Here is a 20,190-nt window from a genome sequence, read left to right on the forward strand (position 1 = left end):
GACCTGAATCCAATTGAGCACATCTGGGACATCATGTCTCGCTTCATCCACCAACGCCACGTTGCACCACAGACTGTCCAGGAGTTGGCGGATGCTTTAGTCCAGGTCTGGGAGGAGATCCCTCAGGAGACCGTCCGCCACCTCATCAGGAGCATGCCCAGGCGTTGTAGGGAGGTCATACAGGCACGTGGAGGCCACACACACTACTGAGCCTCATTTTGACTTGTTTTAAGGACATTACATCAAAGTTGGATCAGCCTGTAGTGTGGTTTTCCACTTTAATTTTGAGTGTGACTCCAAATCCAGATCTCCATGGGTTGATAAATTGGATTTCTATTGATTATTTTTGTGTGATTTTGTTGTCAGCACATTCAACTATGTAAAGAAAAAAGTATTTAAGATTATTTCTTTCATTCAGATCTAGGATGTGTTGTTTAAGTGTTCCCTTTATTTTTTTGAGCAGTGTACACACACACACACACACACACACACACACACAAAGGGCTCCTAAAATTCTAAATCAAATGGCTAAATGATTCTTGGTATGACCATCTTAAAACAGCCCCCCCCCCCCCGATTTTGACTCTAGGGGGATGTCGCATGGGAATAAACTTCTAAGTGGCATATACTGTATATTACAAAATCAGTCTCACAAGCTCAGACAAAATTAGGTGGTAAATTGCTAGCTCACTTGTTGAATAAGAGCATGAGTACATGCAATCAGCAAGTGTTTGAACTAGCTGCTGAATCTGGATGCATTTGAATACTTGAGAAGTTTAAAGTAGATCATGTGAAATGTGTGTTTAAGTACAAAAGTTGCCTTTTGTGTAGAACCACCAGGTAAGCAAAACGCTCACTCTTTCAACTAATGCTTGACAAATAGAGAATAAAGTGGTTCCCAAATAAATAAACTGATCATAAAACAAAGGAATAAAATGAGGTGTGCGAACAGATCTGCAGCTTGTGGCAGATTGTTGGGTTTCCCAGCAGTGTTCAATTATGGCAGGACTGGGAGATCATTCTGCTCAGATGAATTACACTTGCCTGGCTGCCAAAATTCCTTGCTCCGGCCAAACGCTACGCCACGCCCACATACGTTAGTTTCTTCTCCGCAATTAGTCTGAACCTCGAAGAAACCAATGAGTTGGGCCACAGCCAAGACACACGTAGGTAAAGCGGCATTTTGAAAATTTGTCTTTGATCCTCTGATTAGTTAGACATGATCAAATCAGGGATGACTTTGTTTTGTACAACACCCCTCGTGTCGACATCACCACAAACAACTTCAACGATGGCAGTCTCAGACTGAAGTATGTAGCGAACAGAGCAGTGTATGAATTCAGGCAAGAATTATACATCCCTTAAAAATAGCCCTGGCTGGCAGTCACTGCCCTGCAGCGACAACATGGTTGTCACATCGGCAGTAATAGTCCTCTGGAGACCAGAGCATCAGACATTAAGACGGCACCGTCAATTCATACACTAACTAACTGAAGGTGTTCGAGCAGCAGGTAGCCCTGTGGATCAATGAACGAGGGAAAATAACTTAAATCCCTAAGGTGCACATTCAAACACTCTCTCATTTACTGAGAGGGATTGGATTGTTAATATCACAGGTAGTGGAGACCAAGATGTAGCTAAAATTCACTGAAAAGGGTCGGACTTTGGCACTAAAATTAGGCGTCTACGAGTTTATACTTTTTGTTCAACTGAATGATAAATAAACTGTTACATTTTAAATGTAATTCAAATCTTAACTGCAAATCAAGTGTATCCAGACATAAGCACTAGTTGTTCATTTCTTACAACCAACATGATAGTATTGACAGCAATGTTTAACATGTGGTGCCCAACTTCCAATTAAGAAATCTTCTTCGCCACTAGTGCGATTAAGTCCTAGACCACTGTTATACTACCCACAAGCAAGCATACAAGGCCCTCTCTCGGCCGTCATTCGGCAAATCAGATCATAACTCTGTACTCCTGCTTCCTGTTTACATCAGAAGCTCAAACAGGAAGCACCAGTGACTCGCTCAGGTGAGAAATGGTCACCAGAATCAGAGATTTTGCAACAGGACTGCTTTCCTAGCGCTGATTGGAATATGTTTCGAGACTCCGCCGATAACATTGACGAGTTAACCACCTGTCACCGGCTTCATTAGGAAAATAATCGGCAGCGTTGTTCCCACAGTGATGGTTCGCTGCTTCCCCAATCAAAAGCCCTGGATTAACACGGAGGTTGGCGCTAAAGGACAGGGCTACTGCACACAGGGATTTCGCAGACAACCCTGAGGCTACGGATGAGGACAGGAACAACAAGTCCAGCTATGACCTCCGCAGAGTCATTAAAACAAACAAAAGGACAATATAGGAGGTAAAATCATACTACACAGGCTCCAATGCCTGCTGCATGTGGCAGGGGCTACAGTCCATTACGGATTACAAAGGAAGACCAAGCTGCCCAATGATGCCTCTCTACCAGACAAATGCTCTAAGGCTTCATGCCACAATGAGTACCACACTGTAGCACTCACATTTGTAATCCTGAAGTGCTTTGAGAGGCTGGTTATGGCACACAAACTCATTCATCCCAGTTTCTTCAAGTTCCTCGTGTCCAAATCACTAAGGACTTAAGATGGTCCACACACACATGCACAGTCGTGAAGGTGCGACAGTGCCTCTTTCCCCTCAAGAGGTCGAAAAGGTTTTGCATGGGCCCCAAAACATTATACAGCTGTACCACAGAGCACCTTGACAGGCTGCATGACTGCTTGGTATGGCAATAGCACTGCCATCGATAGCATGGCGCTATAGAGGGTGGTGCGGACAGCCCAGTACATCACTGGGTCCGAGCTCCCTGCCATCCAGGACCTCTATATCAGCCTGTGTGAAAGGAAGGCACGGAACAGCTAAAGACTGCAGCAACCCAAGCCACAGACTGTTCTCTCTGCATCCGCACAGCAAGCAGTGCCGGTGCATCAAGTCTGACACCAACAGGCTCCTGAATAGCTTGTATCCCCAAGCTATAAGACAGCTAAATAGATAACTAAATGGCTACACAAACTATTTTATTTTCGCACCGTCTCTATGCACACTCACAGGGCCCTAAACACTCCCACACTGACACTTCAACACACACAAACTCACGTCATCATTTGCTCACACACACATATATTTATACTGACTCTATGCACAACCACTCGCATACAATCATCATATACGCCGTTGCTACTCTGTTTATCATATATCCTGATGCCTAGTCACCTTACCTATACATGTCTACTGCTTTCATTACAGTATTTCACTGTACTTGTGCATGTGACATTGAGTAGGGTTAAATGCACACTAATGCTATTTTTGTGGATAGTAAGATTAATATAATACATCGATAAAAACGTTTACATGCTTTGCAAGAAGAACAATTGGTCTGTCATGTAGCATGCTTCTGTCTATAACGTGAGCTGTTCAGTATGTGTTGACAGTCCTTTCCACCGTGCCATTTTTTAAAGATCTTACATTAGCCATCGAGAACTACAAAAGTTTTGCTACTTTTCTCAACATTGTTGCCCTGAATTTAGCCGACACTATCGACAGATCAGGTGGAAAAAGTCATTGGACTACTTTCTGCACATTCCACGGGAAATGTAAACCGAAGTGACAAACAAGATGTAGCTACAAAGTTAAATGGTTCCAGTATGCCGTGAAGCATTCATCCATGTACAGTTGAAGTCAGAAGTTAGCCAAACATATTTAAACTCAGTTTCACAATTCCTGACACTTAATCCTAGTAAAAATTCCATGTCTTAGGTCAGTTAGGATCACCACTTTATTTTAAGAATGTGAAATGTCAGAATAATAGTAGAGAGAATGATTTATTTCAGCTTTTATTTCTTTCATCACATTCCCAGTGGGTCAGAAGTTTACATACAGTGGGGGAAAAAAGTATTTGATCCCCTGCTGATTTTGTACGTTTGCCCACTTACAAAGAACTGATCAGTCTATACTTTTAATAGTAGGTTTATTTGAACAGTGAGAGGCAGAATAACAACAAAAAAATCCAGAAAAACGCATGTCAAAAATGTTATAAAATGATTTGCATTTTAATGAGGGAAATAAGTATTTGACCCCTCTGCAAAACATGACTTAGTACTTGGTGGCAAAACCCTTGTTGGCAATCACAGAGGTCAGACGTTTCTTGTAGTTGGCCACCAGGTTTGCACACATCTCAGGAGGGATTTTGTCCCACTCCTCTTTGCAGATCTTCTCCAAGTCATTAAGGTTTCGAGGCTGACGTTTGGCAACTCGAATCTTCAGCTCCCTCCACAGATTTTCTATGGGATTAAGGTCTGGAGACTGGCTAGGCCACTCCAGGACCTTAAATGTGCTTCTTCTTGAGCTACTCCTTTGTTGCCTTGGCCGTGTGTTTTGGGTCATTGTCATGCATGCCCTGGCTGAGGGAAGGAGGTTCTCACCCAAGATTTGACAGTACATGGCCCCGTCAAATGATGCGGTGAAGTTGTCCTGTCCCCTTAGCAGAAAAGCACCCCCAAAGCATAATGTTTCCACCTCCATGTTTGACGGTGGAGATGGTGTTCTTGGGGTCATAGGCAGCATTCCTCCTCCTCCAAACACGGCAAGTTGAGTTGATGCTAAAGAGCTCCATTTTGGTCTCATCTGACCACAACACTTTCACCAGTTGTCCTCTGAGTCATTCAGATGTTCATTCAGACGGGCATGTATATGTATTCTTGAGCAGGCGGACCTTGCGGGCGCTGCAGGATTTCAGTCATTCACGGCATTGTGTGTTACCAATTGTTTTCTTGGTGACAATGGTCCCAGCTGCCTTGAGATCATTGACAAGATCCTCCCGTGTAGTTCTGGGCTGATTCCTCACCGTTCTCATGATCATTGCAACCCCACGAGGTGAGATCTTGCATGGAGCCCCAGGCCGAGGGATATTGACAGTTCTTTTGTGTTTCTTCCATTTACGAATAATCGCACCAAATGTTGTCACCTTCTCACCAAGCTGCTTGGCGATGGTCTTGTAGCCCATTCCAGCCTTGTGTAGGTCTACAATCTTGTCCCTGGCCATTGTCTTGGCCATGGAGGAGAGTTTGGAATCTGATTGATTGATTGCTTCTGTGGACATGTGTCTTTTTTACAGGTAACAAGCTGCGGTTAGGAGCACTCCCTTTAAGAGTGTGCTCCTAATCTCAGCTCGTTACCTGTATAAAAAGACACCTGCGAGCAAGAAATCTTTCTGATTGAGAGAGGGTCAAATACTTATTTCCCTCATTAAAATGCTAATCAATTTATAACATTTTTGACATGCGTTTTTTTTCTGGATATTTTCTGTCTCTCACACTGTTTAAATAAACCTGCCATTAAAATTATAGACTGATCCTTTCTTTATCAGTGGGCAAACATACAAAATACTCAATTAGTATTTGGTAGCATTGCCTTTAAATTGTTTAACTTCGGTCAAACGTTTCGTGTAGCCTTCCACAAGCTTCCCACAATAAGTTGGGTGAATTTCGGCCCATTCCTCCTGACAGAGCTGGTGTAACTGAGTCAGGTTTGTTGGCCTCCTTGCTCGCACACACCTTCTCAGTTCTGCCCACATATTTTCTATGGGATTGAGGTCAGGGCTTTGTGATGGCCACTCCAATACCTTGACTTTGTTGTCCTTGAGCCATTTTGCCACAACTTTGGAAGTACGCTTGGGGTCATTGTCCATTTGGAAGACCCATTTGCGTCCAAGCTTTAACTTCCTAACTATATCCAAATAATTTTCATTCCTCATGATGCCATCTATTTTGTTAAGTGCACCAGTCCCTCCTGCAGCAAAGCACCCCCGCAACATGATGCTGCCACCCCCATGCTTCACGGTTGGGATGCTGTTCTTCAACTTGCAAGCATCCCCCTTTTTCCTCCAAACATAACACCAATGGTCATTATGGCCAAACAGTTCTATTTTTGTTTCACCAGACCAGAGGACATTTCTCCAAAAAGTACAATCTTTGTCCCCATGTGCAGTTGCAAACCGTAGTCTGGCTTTCTTATGGCGGTTTTGGAGCAGTGGCTTCTTCCTTGCTGAGCGGCCTTTCAGGTTATGTCAATATAGGACTCGTTTAACTGTGGATATAGATACTTTTGTACCCGTTTCCTCCAGCATCTTGACAAGGTCCTTTGCTGTTGTTCTGGGATTGATTTGCACTTTTCGCACCAAAGTACGTTCATCTCTAGGAGATAGAACGCGTCTCCTTCCTGAGCGGTATGACGGCTGCATGGTCCCATGGCGTTTATACTTGCATACTATTGTTTGTACAGATGAACGTGGTACCTTCAGGCATTTGGAAATTGCTCCCAAGGATGAACCAGACTTGTGGAGGTCTACATTTTTTCTCTGAGGTCTTGGCTGATATCTTTTGATTTTCCCATGATGTCAAGCAAAGAGGCACCGAGTTTGAATGTAGGCCTTGAAATACATCCACAGGTACACCTCCAATTGACTCAAATGATGTCAGTTAGCCTATCAGAAGCTTCTAAAGCCATGACAATTTTCTGGAATTTTCCAAGCTGTTTAAAGGCAGTCAACTTAGTGTATGTTAACTTCTGACCCACTGGAATTGTGATACAGTGAATTATAAGTGAAATAATCTGTCTAAACAATTGTTGGAAAAAGTATGTGTCATGCACAAAGTAGATGTCCTAACCAACTTGCAAAAACTATAGTTTGTTAACAAGACATTTATGGAGTGGTTGAAAAAGGAGTTCATCACTCCAACCTAAGTGAATGTAAACTTCCTACTTAACTGTATACGGGTAAGAGTCTAGCTACATTTTCAGATATAAGTTTCTAATTTTGTCAGAAAGTTAAAGCATGCTGTTAGTTAGCTAGCGAATGTTAGCTTGTTGGCTCGCTAGGTGTATGATCTATGTAGTAATATTATTTGAATCAGAAAACCATTTGCATTGCTAGTTATAGCCTAATGTTAGCTAGCTAACATTGAACCCAGTTTGTTAGCTTTAGCTACCTGCAGATTTATACTACAGCTATGACAATGTTTGTATTGGTAATAGTATGAGTTGGGATTATGCCGGTTAATTTTTTAACCAGCTCGCGACATGTCTAAACAAAAGACTCCACTTCGGCCAGATGATTACATGACCCATCAAATTAGCCAGGTATGTCTGGGGGTGATTATGGCCATCTTTTGTATTTCATGAACATGTTTACAGGTCTAGACAATAGTGACCCATCCACTTAGCTAGATGTAGCTGGGGGGTGGTTAAAGCATTTCCTTCACATGACCCATCAATTTAGACATGTTTGTCAGGTAAGCGTCATCTAATAATGATAAAAATATTTTATCTGGGCATTTTGTTTTTTTATATTGCTACTATGCAAGTAACCACTTCACTGTACCATTTACACCTTCTGTATCCTATGCATGTGACAAATATTTTATATAGCGTGTATTTACCACATGGCCTCACATGTGAATCCTTAAAGAGATAGGTTTAAGAAGGTGTGAACGATGCTGAATGGGTGTAGACAAATAAGAGCAACTCCAGTAGGTGTACCAAAATATTCAAGGGCCATTTTCTCAAAAGTGGGGTTACAAGTTGATCAACTTTCAAAGCAAAATTACTTTCCCATTGTTTCTCAACTACAGTGTATGATACTGTCTATTTTATTGTAAAAAATACTATTTCAAATTTTGCCACATAAGATCGAGCCGGTCGGTCACATATTAAGTTTGTATGTGAGAACTACTTCTACTACACATACTTTTCAGTTGTTTCCGAATTCACTGAACTCGCACTAAAGGAGGGAGGCTCACTCGGCTGGTGCTAGCACATGCTCTGATCAAATACACAGCTGGAACACTGATTAAGGTGTGTACCTCTCCTAATAATTTGAAAGATTGCTGAGAAAACCAGGTGTTTTAATCAGCGTATGCTTACTTCGATTTTGACCGTACGCCGATTAAGCAGAGTAAGGCGTTTTTACATGACTATTCTATAACCTGCCTACTGCCATAATCTATTTCATATTGAAATATTAGTGTGCATGTAAACACACTCAGTAAAACTTGAAACATTTTTTGGTTATGGAAGTGATGCCCAGAGGAGCCTCGTCCTTCATAATCCGTATTGAACTTCGTAATGGCATTGTTTAATCGAGTCTTAGGGAGTGAAATTAGGGGAGAAATAAGAAAATGGATTTTACACTTCAGAAAAACATTTACATTTAAGAGACAGTCATAGCACAACACTTTGGTTTCGATGGATTTCTTTAATAATACTGACTTCAAGTCCTTTGTTTGCTGATGTATTGATTACCCAGCAGGCTCTGAACTCAGTAGCTCTTGATCTCACCCAGAAAATCTCACCCAGAGGTTGGGAACAGAGACAGGGGTGCTTCGAGTTTTGCTGACATCATTGCTATCAATAGCAGTTCCAGACTAAGAAAGTCTCGGAAAGTATTCAGAATCCTTCCCTTTTTCCACATTTTGTTCATTAAAGACTTATTCTAAAATGGATACAATAAATGTTTACCTCAATCTAAACAAAATACCACATAATGACAAAGCAAAAACAGTTAATACATTTTTGCACATTTATCCACATTTTTAAAGAAAAGTAACATAAGTATTCATACCCTTTGCTATGAGACTTGAAATTGAGCTCCGGTGCATCCTGTTTCCATTGATCATCCTTGAGATGTTTCTACAACTTGGAGTCCACCTGTGGTGAATTCAATTCATTGGACATGATTTGGAAAGGCACACACCTTTATATATAAAGGTCCCACAGTTGACAGTGCATGTCAGAGCAAAAACCAAGCCATGAGGTCGAAGGAATTGTCAGTAGAGCTCCGAGACAGGATTGTGTCAAGAAACAGATCTGGGTAACAAACATTTCTGCAGCCTTAAATGTCCAAGAACACAGTGGCCTCCATCATTCTTAAATGGAAGAAGTTTGGAACAACCAACTCTTCCTAGAGCTGGCCGCCCGGCCAAACTGAACAATCGGGGGAGAAGGGCCTTGGTCCGGGTGGTGACCAAGAACCCAATGGTCACTGACAGAGCTCTCGAGTTCCTCTGTGGAGATGAGAGAACCTTCCAGAAGGACAACCATCTCTGCAGCACTCCACCAAATCAGGCCTTTATGGTAGAGTGGCCAGACGGAAGCCACTCCTCAGTAGAAGGCACAGAACAACCCGCTTGGAGTTTGCCAAAAGGCACCTAAAGGTCTCTCAGACCATGAGAAACAAGATTCACTGGTCTGATGAAACCAAGAATGAACTCTTTTGGCCTGAATGCCAAGCGTCACGTCTGGAGGAAACCTGGCACCATCCCTACGGTGAAGCATGGTGGTGGTGGCAGCATCATGCTGTGGGGATGTTTTTCAGCGGCATGGACTGGGAGACTAGTCAGGATCGAGGGAAAGTTAAGTTATTTTTTATATTTTTTATTTAACCTTTATTTAACTACGCAAGTCAGTTAAGAACAAATTCTTATTTACAATGACGGCCTACCCCGGCCAAACCCTGACGATGCTGGGCCAATTGTGCGCCGCCCTATGGGACTCCCAATCACAGCCGGTTGTGATACAGCCTGGAATCAAACCAGGGTCTGTAGTGATGCCTCTAGCACTGAGATTCAGTGCCTTAGACCTTTGCGCATTCGATAGCCCAAGATTAACAGAGAAAAGTACAGAGAGATCCTTGATGAAAACCTGCTCCAGAGTGCTCAGGACCTCAGATTGGGGAGAAGGTTCACCTTCCAACAGGACAACGACCCTAAGCACACAGCCAAGACAACGCAGGAGTGGCTTCAGGACAAGTCTCTGAATGTCCTTGAGTGGCCCAGCCAGAGCCTGGACTTGAACCCGATCGAACATCTCTGGAGAGACCTGAAAATAGCTGTTCAGTGACACTCCCCATCCAACCTGACAGAGCTTAAGAGGATCTGCAGAGAAAAATGGAAGGAACTCTGCAAATACAGGTGTGCCAACCTTGTAGCGTCATACTCAAGACTCAAGGCTGTAATCGCTGCCAAAGGTGCATCAACAAAGTACTGAGTAAAGGGTCTGAATAATTATGTAAATGTGTATTTTGAATAAATTTGCAAAAATGTCTAAACCTGTTGCTTTGTTATTATGGGGTATTGTGTGTAGACTGATGAGAGAAAAAAACAATGTAATCCATTTTAGAATAAGGCTGTAACGTAACAAAATGTGGAAAAAGTCAAGGTGTCTGAATACTTTCTGAATGCACTGTATTGTACACACATGGGCAATCAATGCTATGATGTACAACATAAACACACACACAAGCTGTGATAAAGTGGGCAGGCAAACCTCAGCTTTTTTTTTTATTATCCTCTTTCGATTCTCTGTTTTTCTCTTTGCCTAGTCCTCTCTGACGCCAGGGTCAGACAAAACATGTGAAGAGCTCTGCAGCCTTTTAAAAATCACCCAGGCGACCGCTCTCTCCCCATTTCTCTCTCTCTCACATCCAAGAGTGTCACTACGGAGTGCAAAACACATTCAAGCTCCAACAATGCCACTGTGACAAGTGGAACACGTTTACTTACGAGCCTCAATCATTTCCACTAAACGATCAGAGCTATACTTACATCTGCAAACTTGTGGTTTCTGAAATGGGACTTATTGCACTTCAACAGCTGCACGGCCAAATTGCAATCTTGCCGATAGCGCTCCTGTCAGGGAGAAGAATCAAAAAGGCCATCTCACACAACACTCAGACACACTTTATTCTCAGAACGGTGTGGTTGATCTGCTCAATGTCTTTTAATCTTACCACACACTGTGGTCCTACACTATACACAACTTCAAATCTGGTATGTGATAACTCAAAGAGGGACAGTGAGAACACCCACGTTCAACTCCTCCAGCTTGTCAATGGTGTTCTTGGCATCCAGGAGTTTGTTGGTGAGCTCCACTATCTCCTGGTCCATGGTCTTCTTGTCCCTCTCTACTTTACGGAGCTGCAGAAAGAGAATGGTGAGGGGAGAATAATATTAGAGAGCAGCTTCACGCATCATTCACACAGGGATAACCATAGCCAATGTAGCGGTGCACTAGCTGCTGGACTCTGTTTAAGTAAGTATACCAGAGGCGGCTGGTGGGAGGAGCTATAGGAGGACGGGCTCATTGTAATGGAATAAATGGAACGGTATCAAAACAGACCAAACGCATGGAAACCACACGTTTGACTCGGTTCGATTTTATTCCATTCCGGCCATTACAGTGACGCCGTCCTTTTATGGCTCCTCCCACCGGCCTCCTCTGAAGTACACATGAGGAGTGATTTCCTCATTGATTAAAGTTAAAGCATGTCTCCTCCATCCTCCCCGCTAGCTGACACAGCAGCACAGAGACGGAGGCTGCTGCTTTTGTTCTCCACTCAGCTCAGCAGTGTGGTTAGAGGGGGAAAAAAACAAAAAAAAACAGGCGCAGGACGTGTCCTACATAAACAGATCGATAGCACATTATGAAGTAACACAGTGTGAACTCAAATGACACTGGGTCTGAGACTGTGCCAAGTCCCCCTAATATGTAGTTACTCCCTCTCCCACTCACCCATGCAATATGTTAGGGGAAAAACGACCGCTAACTTCAGGAAAACACCTGGGCAGGTGACATGCTATTGTATTTTTTTTTAGAGGGCTTGTGAATGGCTTCAGTTATCATACAGTTAGGTGAGTGACAGGTAGATTACACAAGGGCCATGACAGGCAACAATTGATCAAATACTCTGTAGCTTCAGCGCTAACATTATCTGATGTATTATAAATCAGGATTTAAGGGATTCTCTAATATAAAAAAATGTCTCTGATTTCAGAGGTACCACAGGACTAGCCTGTGGTCCTGAGTAGCTGTGGTGACTACCCTTTAAGTAAGATTAAGCCCACAAATTGTGCTTGGTACAGTAGGGACCTCACACTATATGTGCAATGCACTGTTGAGTTAACAACAGAAGATTTCCCTATTTCAAATTGGAAAAACAAACCGCTGGTTTTCTCTGGGCTTCTGAACATTCTCTCGCAGCAAATGATCCCCAAACCCGAGCTGGAGAACTTCCAAACCAATTAAGAGTGCGGATCCAGATTCTGTGACTCCTGCGTGTGTATGTGTAGTACGTTTGTGTTAGTAAGCGAGAGCAGGTCCAGATTGTACAACAATTTGGAATACATCAATATCGTGCATTAATATTCACCACAGGTTCATTAGAGCCTCCAGCGAGCCCACTGCGAGTGGCTTGGACCTGCACCGATACCCTGTAAGCCCACTAGCCGAGCACTACCCTGATCAGGCTTGCTGTTCTGTTCGGGGGGGCCCTACCTGCAGCTTATCTCTGACATGTTGTAAATTTACTGGATGTTAACTGAAGCCAGCACGGAGCTCTGTCCGGTGGTTTCAGATCCAAATCCTCACCAAGGGATAGGGTATAGTCACTAACATTAAATCACACCTGCTTGAAGAGAGGAGAGAGAATCAGTGAGAAAGGGAGTTACTGTGAGACATTTACACAGAATGAGACCCAGACTGTAGCTCCTGCTCCATTGCTTGCCATGTCAAAAATGAACCAATTATCTGTATAGTATATTCTCAACTGGAGAGTCTGAGGAGAAAAATAAATAAATAAAAGCGCACAGAAAGAAGCCAGTCAGCGCCTCATTGTGATGCAGAGACGCAGCTCAACTGGGCAAAGACACGGCCATAAAACACCTTAGTGATCTCTACTACAGCACTTGTGCAGCAGCGCATAACAAACCTATGGTAACTCAAAAGGGGATATATAGAGAGGTGGGGGACTTGAGACTAGAAAAGTAAAGTTTGAACCACTAGGCACACCTAGAGAATCACATTATTTCCCCCCAACCTCAACCCCCATAGCAGCGCTACAGACAGGATGATCTACTGCGGGACATCTAGAGCAGTTTGCCAGGACAAGACAGGAGGATGGAGAGACTTCTTATTCAGAAACAACAAGCAGAGCAGTAAGGAAAATGACAACAGTAATAAATGATCAGGGGGGAGGGTGATAGGGGAGGTAGTCGGGAAAGAAAAATAATGATAACGCAACTGCGTAGACCCAGGTTTGACTGATCGCAGCCTGATGATGAGACAGCCCGTCACGAATCGGCAGCATGAGGAGAGAGAGGAAGAGAATGAGAGAAAGACAGAAGAAAAAAAATAAGACAGACGGCTGGTGAGAACGAAGACAAGACAGAACATTTTGGTCTCTTCTTTTACATGAGATCGCCAGTGCTTCATCGGCTAATAAGGTTTCTGATTGCAAACTCCTCTACCGCAACACGTCAGAATTAGTTGAAATAAGGCATGCAATTTAGGGCCTCAACTGTTCGACAGTGGTCCACAGGCCTATTCCCAATCACACAATCAATAGACCTCTAAAAAGAACTGGGAAATATCAATTTAGGCTCAACACAAAAATAATGGAATCCCCAAGGATGAGGAAGGAGGATTTTAAAGCTGTGTACTAGGGGTGACCGAGAGTACTCGATTCAAGGTTTGTAATTTGTTTACTTATAATTGAATAGAAGTACTCAATTTCGAACTACTCTGCTCGTTAAATTTATAAGCACTGGCAAAATGTCTAACTAAGTTGTGTTTGTCGGGAGTATGTCAATCGCTTTGAAAAGAATGTGTTGAGTTGTGTATCAGAACAACCAGTAATTGGAACAATTACCGCAAACTTTTCCCCTTCAACCCCGTTTCACGCTGAGATGCGAGTATTCAAAATTATTTTAGGCCAGCAACACAAAACACAGACACTCTTTCAATTGCCCATCCCCTGGCTAAAGGCCACCTTTGACCGAGTGAGTGTGGGGACAGAGCATGTTTTGGACAGAGTAATCCTCTGGTCAGTTAAAAGAGATTACCTCACATCAGGGCCAGTCCCATCCCACACACGTCCCATCCACAAAGCTCCGACCAGCCCATTCATCCTCTATCATCTATTTTGCTAAAGATACCTCTTCTACACTGACAGCAGGGCTGGACTAAAATCAGACAGTAGAATGTTGGTAAATAATATGACAGTAAATAGGCCTATGTGGTGTGAATCCATTCTGGGAGGCCTAGCCTCCGGTTAACGGGCAGTCAAGGGAAACTGCTTGTAGTTCTACTCAGATCACATGCCATGCAGAGAGTTGGCAGTTTCACAGCAACATAGTTGGTCTTTCCCTAGTAACACAGTGCAGCTTGACTTTGATTGTCACACAGCTATCAGAGGGGACAAGGGACCATACGACAGTCACCAGCAAAGGATCACAGCTATATACACTCAGATGCCAGTTTATTAGGTACACCCATCTAGTACCGGGTCAAACCCTCCTTTGCCTCTAGAACAGCCTGAATTCTTCAGGCATGGAAGCGTTGCTCAATTGGTATGAAAGAACCTAGGAAAACATTACCCACAGCATTACCAGCCTGTACCGTTGACATCAGGCTGGATGGGGCCATAAACTCATGGCACTTCGCCAAATTCTGATTTTGTCACCAGCATGACGCAACAGGAACCGGGATTTGTCAGACGAGACAATGTTTTTCCACTCCTCAGTTGTCCAGTGTTGGTGATCGCGTGCCCACTGGAGCTGCTTCTTCTTGCTGCAATAGCCCATCTGTGACAAGGACCGACGAGTTGTGCGTTCTGAGTTGCCGTTTTGCAAACTGTTGTACTGTGCCGTTATATGACTTCGTGGCCCGCCTGTCAGCTTAATTCTTGCCATTCTCCTTCGACCTCTCATCAACAAGCTATTTTCGCCCACAGGACTGACGCTGACTGGATGTTTGTCATACCATTCTCAGTAAAGACTAGAGAATGTCGTTCGTGAAAAGCCCAGGAGGCCGGTCTGCCAGCTTTATACAGCAAACCTCGGCCACGTGACTCACTGTCTGTAGGAGCGAACCATGTTCGTGAACGGGGTGGTATACATAATAAACGGGCTACTACTTAGTGTATATACAGGACACACCTAGTCATTCAAGGGTTTTTCTTTATTTTTGCTATTTTCTACATTGTAGAATAATAGAGAAGATATCAAAACTATGAAACAACACATATGGAATCATGTAGTAACCAAAAAGGTGTTTAAAAAAATCTAAATATATTTTAGACTCTTCCAAGTAGCCACTCTTTGCCTTGATGACAGCTTTCCCACATATGCTGAGTACTTGTTGGCCGCTTTTCCTTCACTCTACAGTCCAACTCATTCCAAACCATCTCAATTGGATTGAGGTTGGGTGATTGTGGAGGCCAGGTCATCTGATGCAGCACTCCATCACTCTCCTTGGTCAAATAGCCCTTACACAGCCTGGAGGTGTGCTGGGTCATTGACCTGGTGAAAAACAAATGATAATCCCACTAAGCGCAAACCAGATGGGATGGCGTATCGCTGCAGAATGTTGTGGTAGCCACGCTGGTTAAGTGTGCCTTGAATTCTAAATAAATCACAGACCGCGTCACCAGCAAAGCACCCCCACACCATCCCACCTCCTTTAATCAAACCCGCTGATGCTCCAGATTCTCAACTAGTCCAAAGGCCAGTTTTATTGCTTCTTTAATCAGAACAAGTTTTCAGCTGTGCTAACATAATTGCAAAAGGGTTTTCTAATGATCAATTAGCCTTTTAAAATGATGAACTTGGATTAGCTAACACAGTGTGCTATTGGAAGACAGGAGTGATGGTTGCTGATAAATGGGCCTCCGTACGCCTATGTAGATATTCCAGAAAACATTTTGCCGTTTCCAGCTACACTAGTAATTTAAACATTAACAATGTCTACACTTTATTTCTGATCAATTTGATGTTATTTTACTGGACATTTTTTTTTGCTTTTCTTTCAAGAACAAGGCCTTTTGTAAGTGACACCAAACTTTTGAACGGTAGTGTATGTAAGTATGTATGCATGCATGCATGCATGTATGTATACACACACACACACACACACACACACACACACACACAGTGCCTTCAGAAAGTATTCATACCCCTTGACTTATTCCACATTGTTGTTACAGCCTGAATTCAAAATGGATTAAATGTATTTATTTTTCTCACCCATCTACCCATAAAGTGAAAACATGTTTCTAGAAATTTTCACACATTTAATGAAAATGAAGTACAGAAATAAAATTTACAAAAGTATTCACACCCCTTAGTCAAAACATGTTAGAGTCACCTTTGACAGCGATTACAGCTGTGAGTCTTTCTGGGTAAGTCTCCAAGAGCTTTCTACACCTGGATTGTACATTTAAAAATTCTTCAAGCTCTGTGGGGTTGTTGGTCATTGCTAGATAGTCATTTTCAAGTCTTGCCATAGATTTTCAAGGCAATTTAAGTCAAAACTGTAACTAGGCCACTCAGGAACATTCAGTGTCGTCTTGGTAAGCTACTTCAGTGTCTAGTGTAGTTGGAAAGTATTCAGACCCCTTGACTTTTTCCACATTACAGCCTTATTCTAAAATCGATTAAATCGTGTTTTCCCCACATTAAACTACACACAATACCCTATAATGCCAAAGCAAAAATAGGTTAAGACATTTTTGCAAATGTATAAAAAATGTATAAAAGTATTCAGACCCTTCCGTCTGGCCACTCTACCACAAAGGCCTGATTGGTGGAGTGCTGCAGAGATGATAGTCCTCCTGGAAGGTTCTCTCATCTTCACATAGGAACTCTGGAGCTTCATCAGAGTGACCATCGGGTTCTTGGTCACCTCCCTGACAAAGACCCTTCTCCCCCGATTGCTCAGTTTGGCTGGGCGGCCAGCTCTAGGAAGAGTCTTGGTGGTTCCAAACTTCTCCCATTTAAGAACGATGGAGGTCACTGTGTTCTTGGGGATCGTCCATCCTGCAGAAATGTTTTGGTACACTTCCCCAGATCTGTGCCTCGACACAGAGCTCTACGGACAATTCCTTTGACCTTATGGCTTGGTTTTTCTCTGATATGCACTGTCAACTGTGGGACCTTATATAGACAGTTGTGTGCCTTTCCAAATCATGTCCAAACAACTGAATTTACCACAAGTGTACACCAAGTTGTAGAAACATCTCAAGGATGATCAATGGAAACAGGATGCACCCGAGTTCAATTTCGAGTCTCATGGCAAAGGGTCTGAATACTTACTTTTTTTTAATACTTTTGCAAACATTTCTAAAATCCTCTCCACTTTTCACACTATTGTCTGTAGATTGAGGAGTAAATTTTTTTTATTTTATCCATTGTAGAATAAGGTTGTAACGTAACAAAATGTAGAAAAAGTCAAGGTGTCTGATTACTTTCCGAATGCACTGTAAATGTTGATTCAGGCACAGAAAAAAAGTTGGTCTATATACTGCAAATGAATGGGCGAAGTCAGTGAAGTTCAATCTACTGCGTCTCCGCGTGGCATGGCATTTCTTCTGTATGGCAGTCCTGGAGGAAGTGCGCGACTGCGCACAAGCGAGGCTTAGAGGGAACAACATTAAGGCTTGCCATAACAAAGGAGTTGAATACTTATTGAACAAAAGATTTCAGCTTTTAATTTTTTATTCATTTGAAACATTTCTAAAAACATAATTCCACTGACATTGTGGAGTATTTATTGTGTGTAGGCCAGCGACACAAAATCTAAATTTAATCTATTTTAAATTCAGGCTGAAACAACAAAATTTTGAAAAAGTCAAGTGGTGCAAATACTTTCTGAAGGCACTGTGTGTATGTGTGTGTGATATATATACATACATATATACACAGCTGAAGCAAGTTTACATACACCTTAGCCAAATACATTTAAACTCACGTTTTTCACAATTCCTGACATTAAATCCTAGTAAAAATTCCCTGTCTTCGGTCAGTTAGGATCACCACTTTAATTTTAAGAATGTGAAATGTCAGAATAATAGTAGAGAGAATGATTTATTTCAGCTTTTATTTCTTTCACCACATACCCAGTGGGTCAGAAGTTTACATACACTCAATTAGTATTTGGTAGCATTGCCTTTAAATTGTTTAATTTGGGTCAAACGTTTCAGGTAGTCTTCCACAATAAGTTGGGTGAATTTTGGCCCATTCCTCCTGACAGAGCTGGTGTAACCGTGTCAGGTTTGTTGGCCTCCTTGCTCGCACACACTTTTTCACTTCTGCCCACACATTTTCTATGGGATTGAGGTCAGGGCTTTGTGATGGCCACTCCAATACCTTGACTTTGTTGTCCTTAAGCCATTTTGCCACAACTTTGGAAGTGTGCTTGGGGTCATTGTCCATTTGGAAGACCCATTTGCGACCAAGCTTTAACTTCCTGACTGATGTCTTGAGATGTTGCTTCAATATATCCACAATTTCCCTCCCTCATGATGCCATCTATTTTGTGAAGTGCACCAGTCTCTCCTGCAGGAAAGCAGCCCCACAACGTGATGCTGCCATGGTGTTTATACTTGCATACTATTGTTTGTACAGATGAACGTACAAACAATAGGCATTTGGACATTGCTCCCAAGGATGAACCAGAATTTTTTTTCTTCTGAGGTCTTGGCTGATTTCTTTTGATTTTCCCATGATGTCAAGGAAAGAGGCACCGAGTTTGAAGGTAGGCCTTGAAATACATCCACAGGTACACCTCCAATTGACTCAAATGATGTCAATTAGCCTAACAGAAGCTTCTAAAGCCATTACATTTTCTGGAATTTTCCAAGCTGTTTAAAGGCATAGTCAACTTAGTGTATGTAAACTTCTGACCCACTGGAAATGTGATAGTGAATTATAAGTGAAATAATCTGTCTATAAACAATTGTTAGAAAAATTACTTGTGTCATGCACAAAGTAGATGTCCTAACTGACTTGCCAAAACTATAGTTTGTTAACAAGAAATTAGTGTAGTGGTTGAAAAACGAGTTTGCATGACTCCAACCTAAGTGTATGTAAACTTCCGACTCTGTCTGTCTATCCATCTAAAAAACTATTCTGACAGTCCATCTACATTTTATGGGAAAACAACATTGGGCCAGGGGGCACGTTTCCTTTGACAATGTGATTGGAAAGAATGGACATAAAGTACGCACACACATACCACCGAGACACACACACACACACACACACACACACACACAAATACCCTCCCCCCCCACCCCTCCCAATTAACATTGTTAGTATTAATTATTCTGTTGATTTCCATGACCTGTTTTAACATTGTGCTTTGGCAATACGTATCAGTACGTCATCCCAATAAAGCACATTTCAATTGAATTGAGAGGCTAATCAAACAACCATCAGACATGTGGGGACAGCAGCGCACATCTAACATCGACGCATACTTTATGTCCTGATATTTAATACATGATTGATGTTAGTGGAGAAACAATGACGATGTGAATTCATGGTTGTTATGTATGGTTGGCGAGTCATATTGTGAATCTCCTGATAAACCTATAACAAGCATCATACATAGTTAACCATGTTTTAAAGGGACGGTATAAGATTTGCCATTGTGGGAATATGTACAACTGTCCCTCTCTTTGCACATACATTTCATAGTTGTCCCTTGTGGTGGGTTTGGAGCGTGCGTGCACACAGGTTTTCCCTGGTGTGCTGCCACAGGGAATAGCAGAGTTGTGGACCTTCCCATTTCCCAAGGGGTCTGGCAGAGACATGCGTGATAGAATGATTTGGCAATTAAGTCAATTCCCTCCGTGCTAATCCTTTGCAGCACTCTGTACCACAGAACCATCCAAAACAAAATCCTGCAACATAAATGGCTGACAGGTGTGGGATAATGGCATGAGAGTGCACTTTAGAAAATACACACACACACACAGCTGTATGGGAAAGACTCTTCCCCAATACAGAATAGATCCACTGACCTGGTATACTGGGAAACTCAGTGACATAGAAACCTGTAATTGGAAGTTGCAGTGTTTGCAATTCTATAATACGTTTGACCAGGGTAAGGTCCAAAGGAACATTTATATTTTGAGAATTGGAGTGAAGTTTAATTTGAGATTAAATAATTAAAAGGGCAATCAACAGTTTAAACAATTACAAAGCCATTTCCCCACCCCTGTTCGGTAAAAAGCTGAGGGATGGGGCTGGAGAAATGTACCCAGTCAAATTCATAGACCGAGCTATGGATTGAAGGACTGTCCATCCA

The 20,190-nt window shown here is 42.5% G+C and overlaps 1 protein-coding gene across 2 annotated transcripts in view; it reads right to left on the reverse strand.

Moving 5' to 3' along the window:
• LOC115153099 (tight junction-associated protein 1-like) overlaps positions 1–20,190 on the reverse strand; it is a 151,475-nt gene that overhangs the window by 9,336 nt on the left and 121,949 nt on the right. For both annotated transcript variants that reach the window (XM_029698162.1, XM_029698161.1), the window contains exons 8-9: positions 10,914–11,021; positions 10,650–10,733 (exon numbers count right to left, since the gene is read on the reverse strand). In XM_029698162.1, the coding sequence (XP_029554022.1) occupies positions 10,650–10,733; positions 10,914–11,021 (192 nt within the window). The remainder of the gene's footprint in view (positions 1–10,649; positions 10,734–10,913; positions 11,022–20,190) is intronic.

Source organism: Salmo trutta, chromosome 18 (genome assembly GCF_901001165.1).
Source record: "Salmo trutta chromosome 18, fSalTru1.1, whole genome shotgun sequence".
Lineage (NCBI taxonomy): Eukaryota > Metazoa > Chordata > Actinopteri > Salmoniformes > Salmonidae > Salmo > Salmo trutta.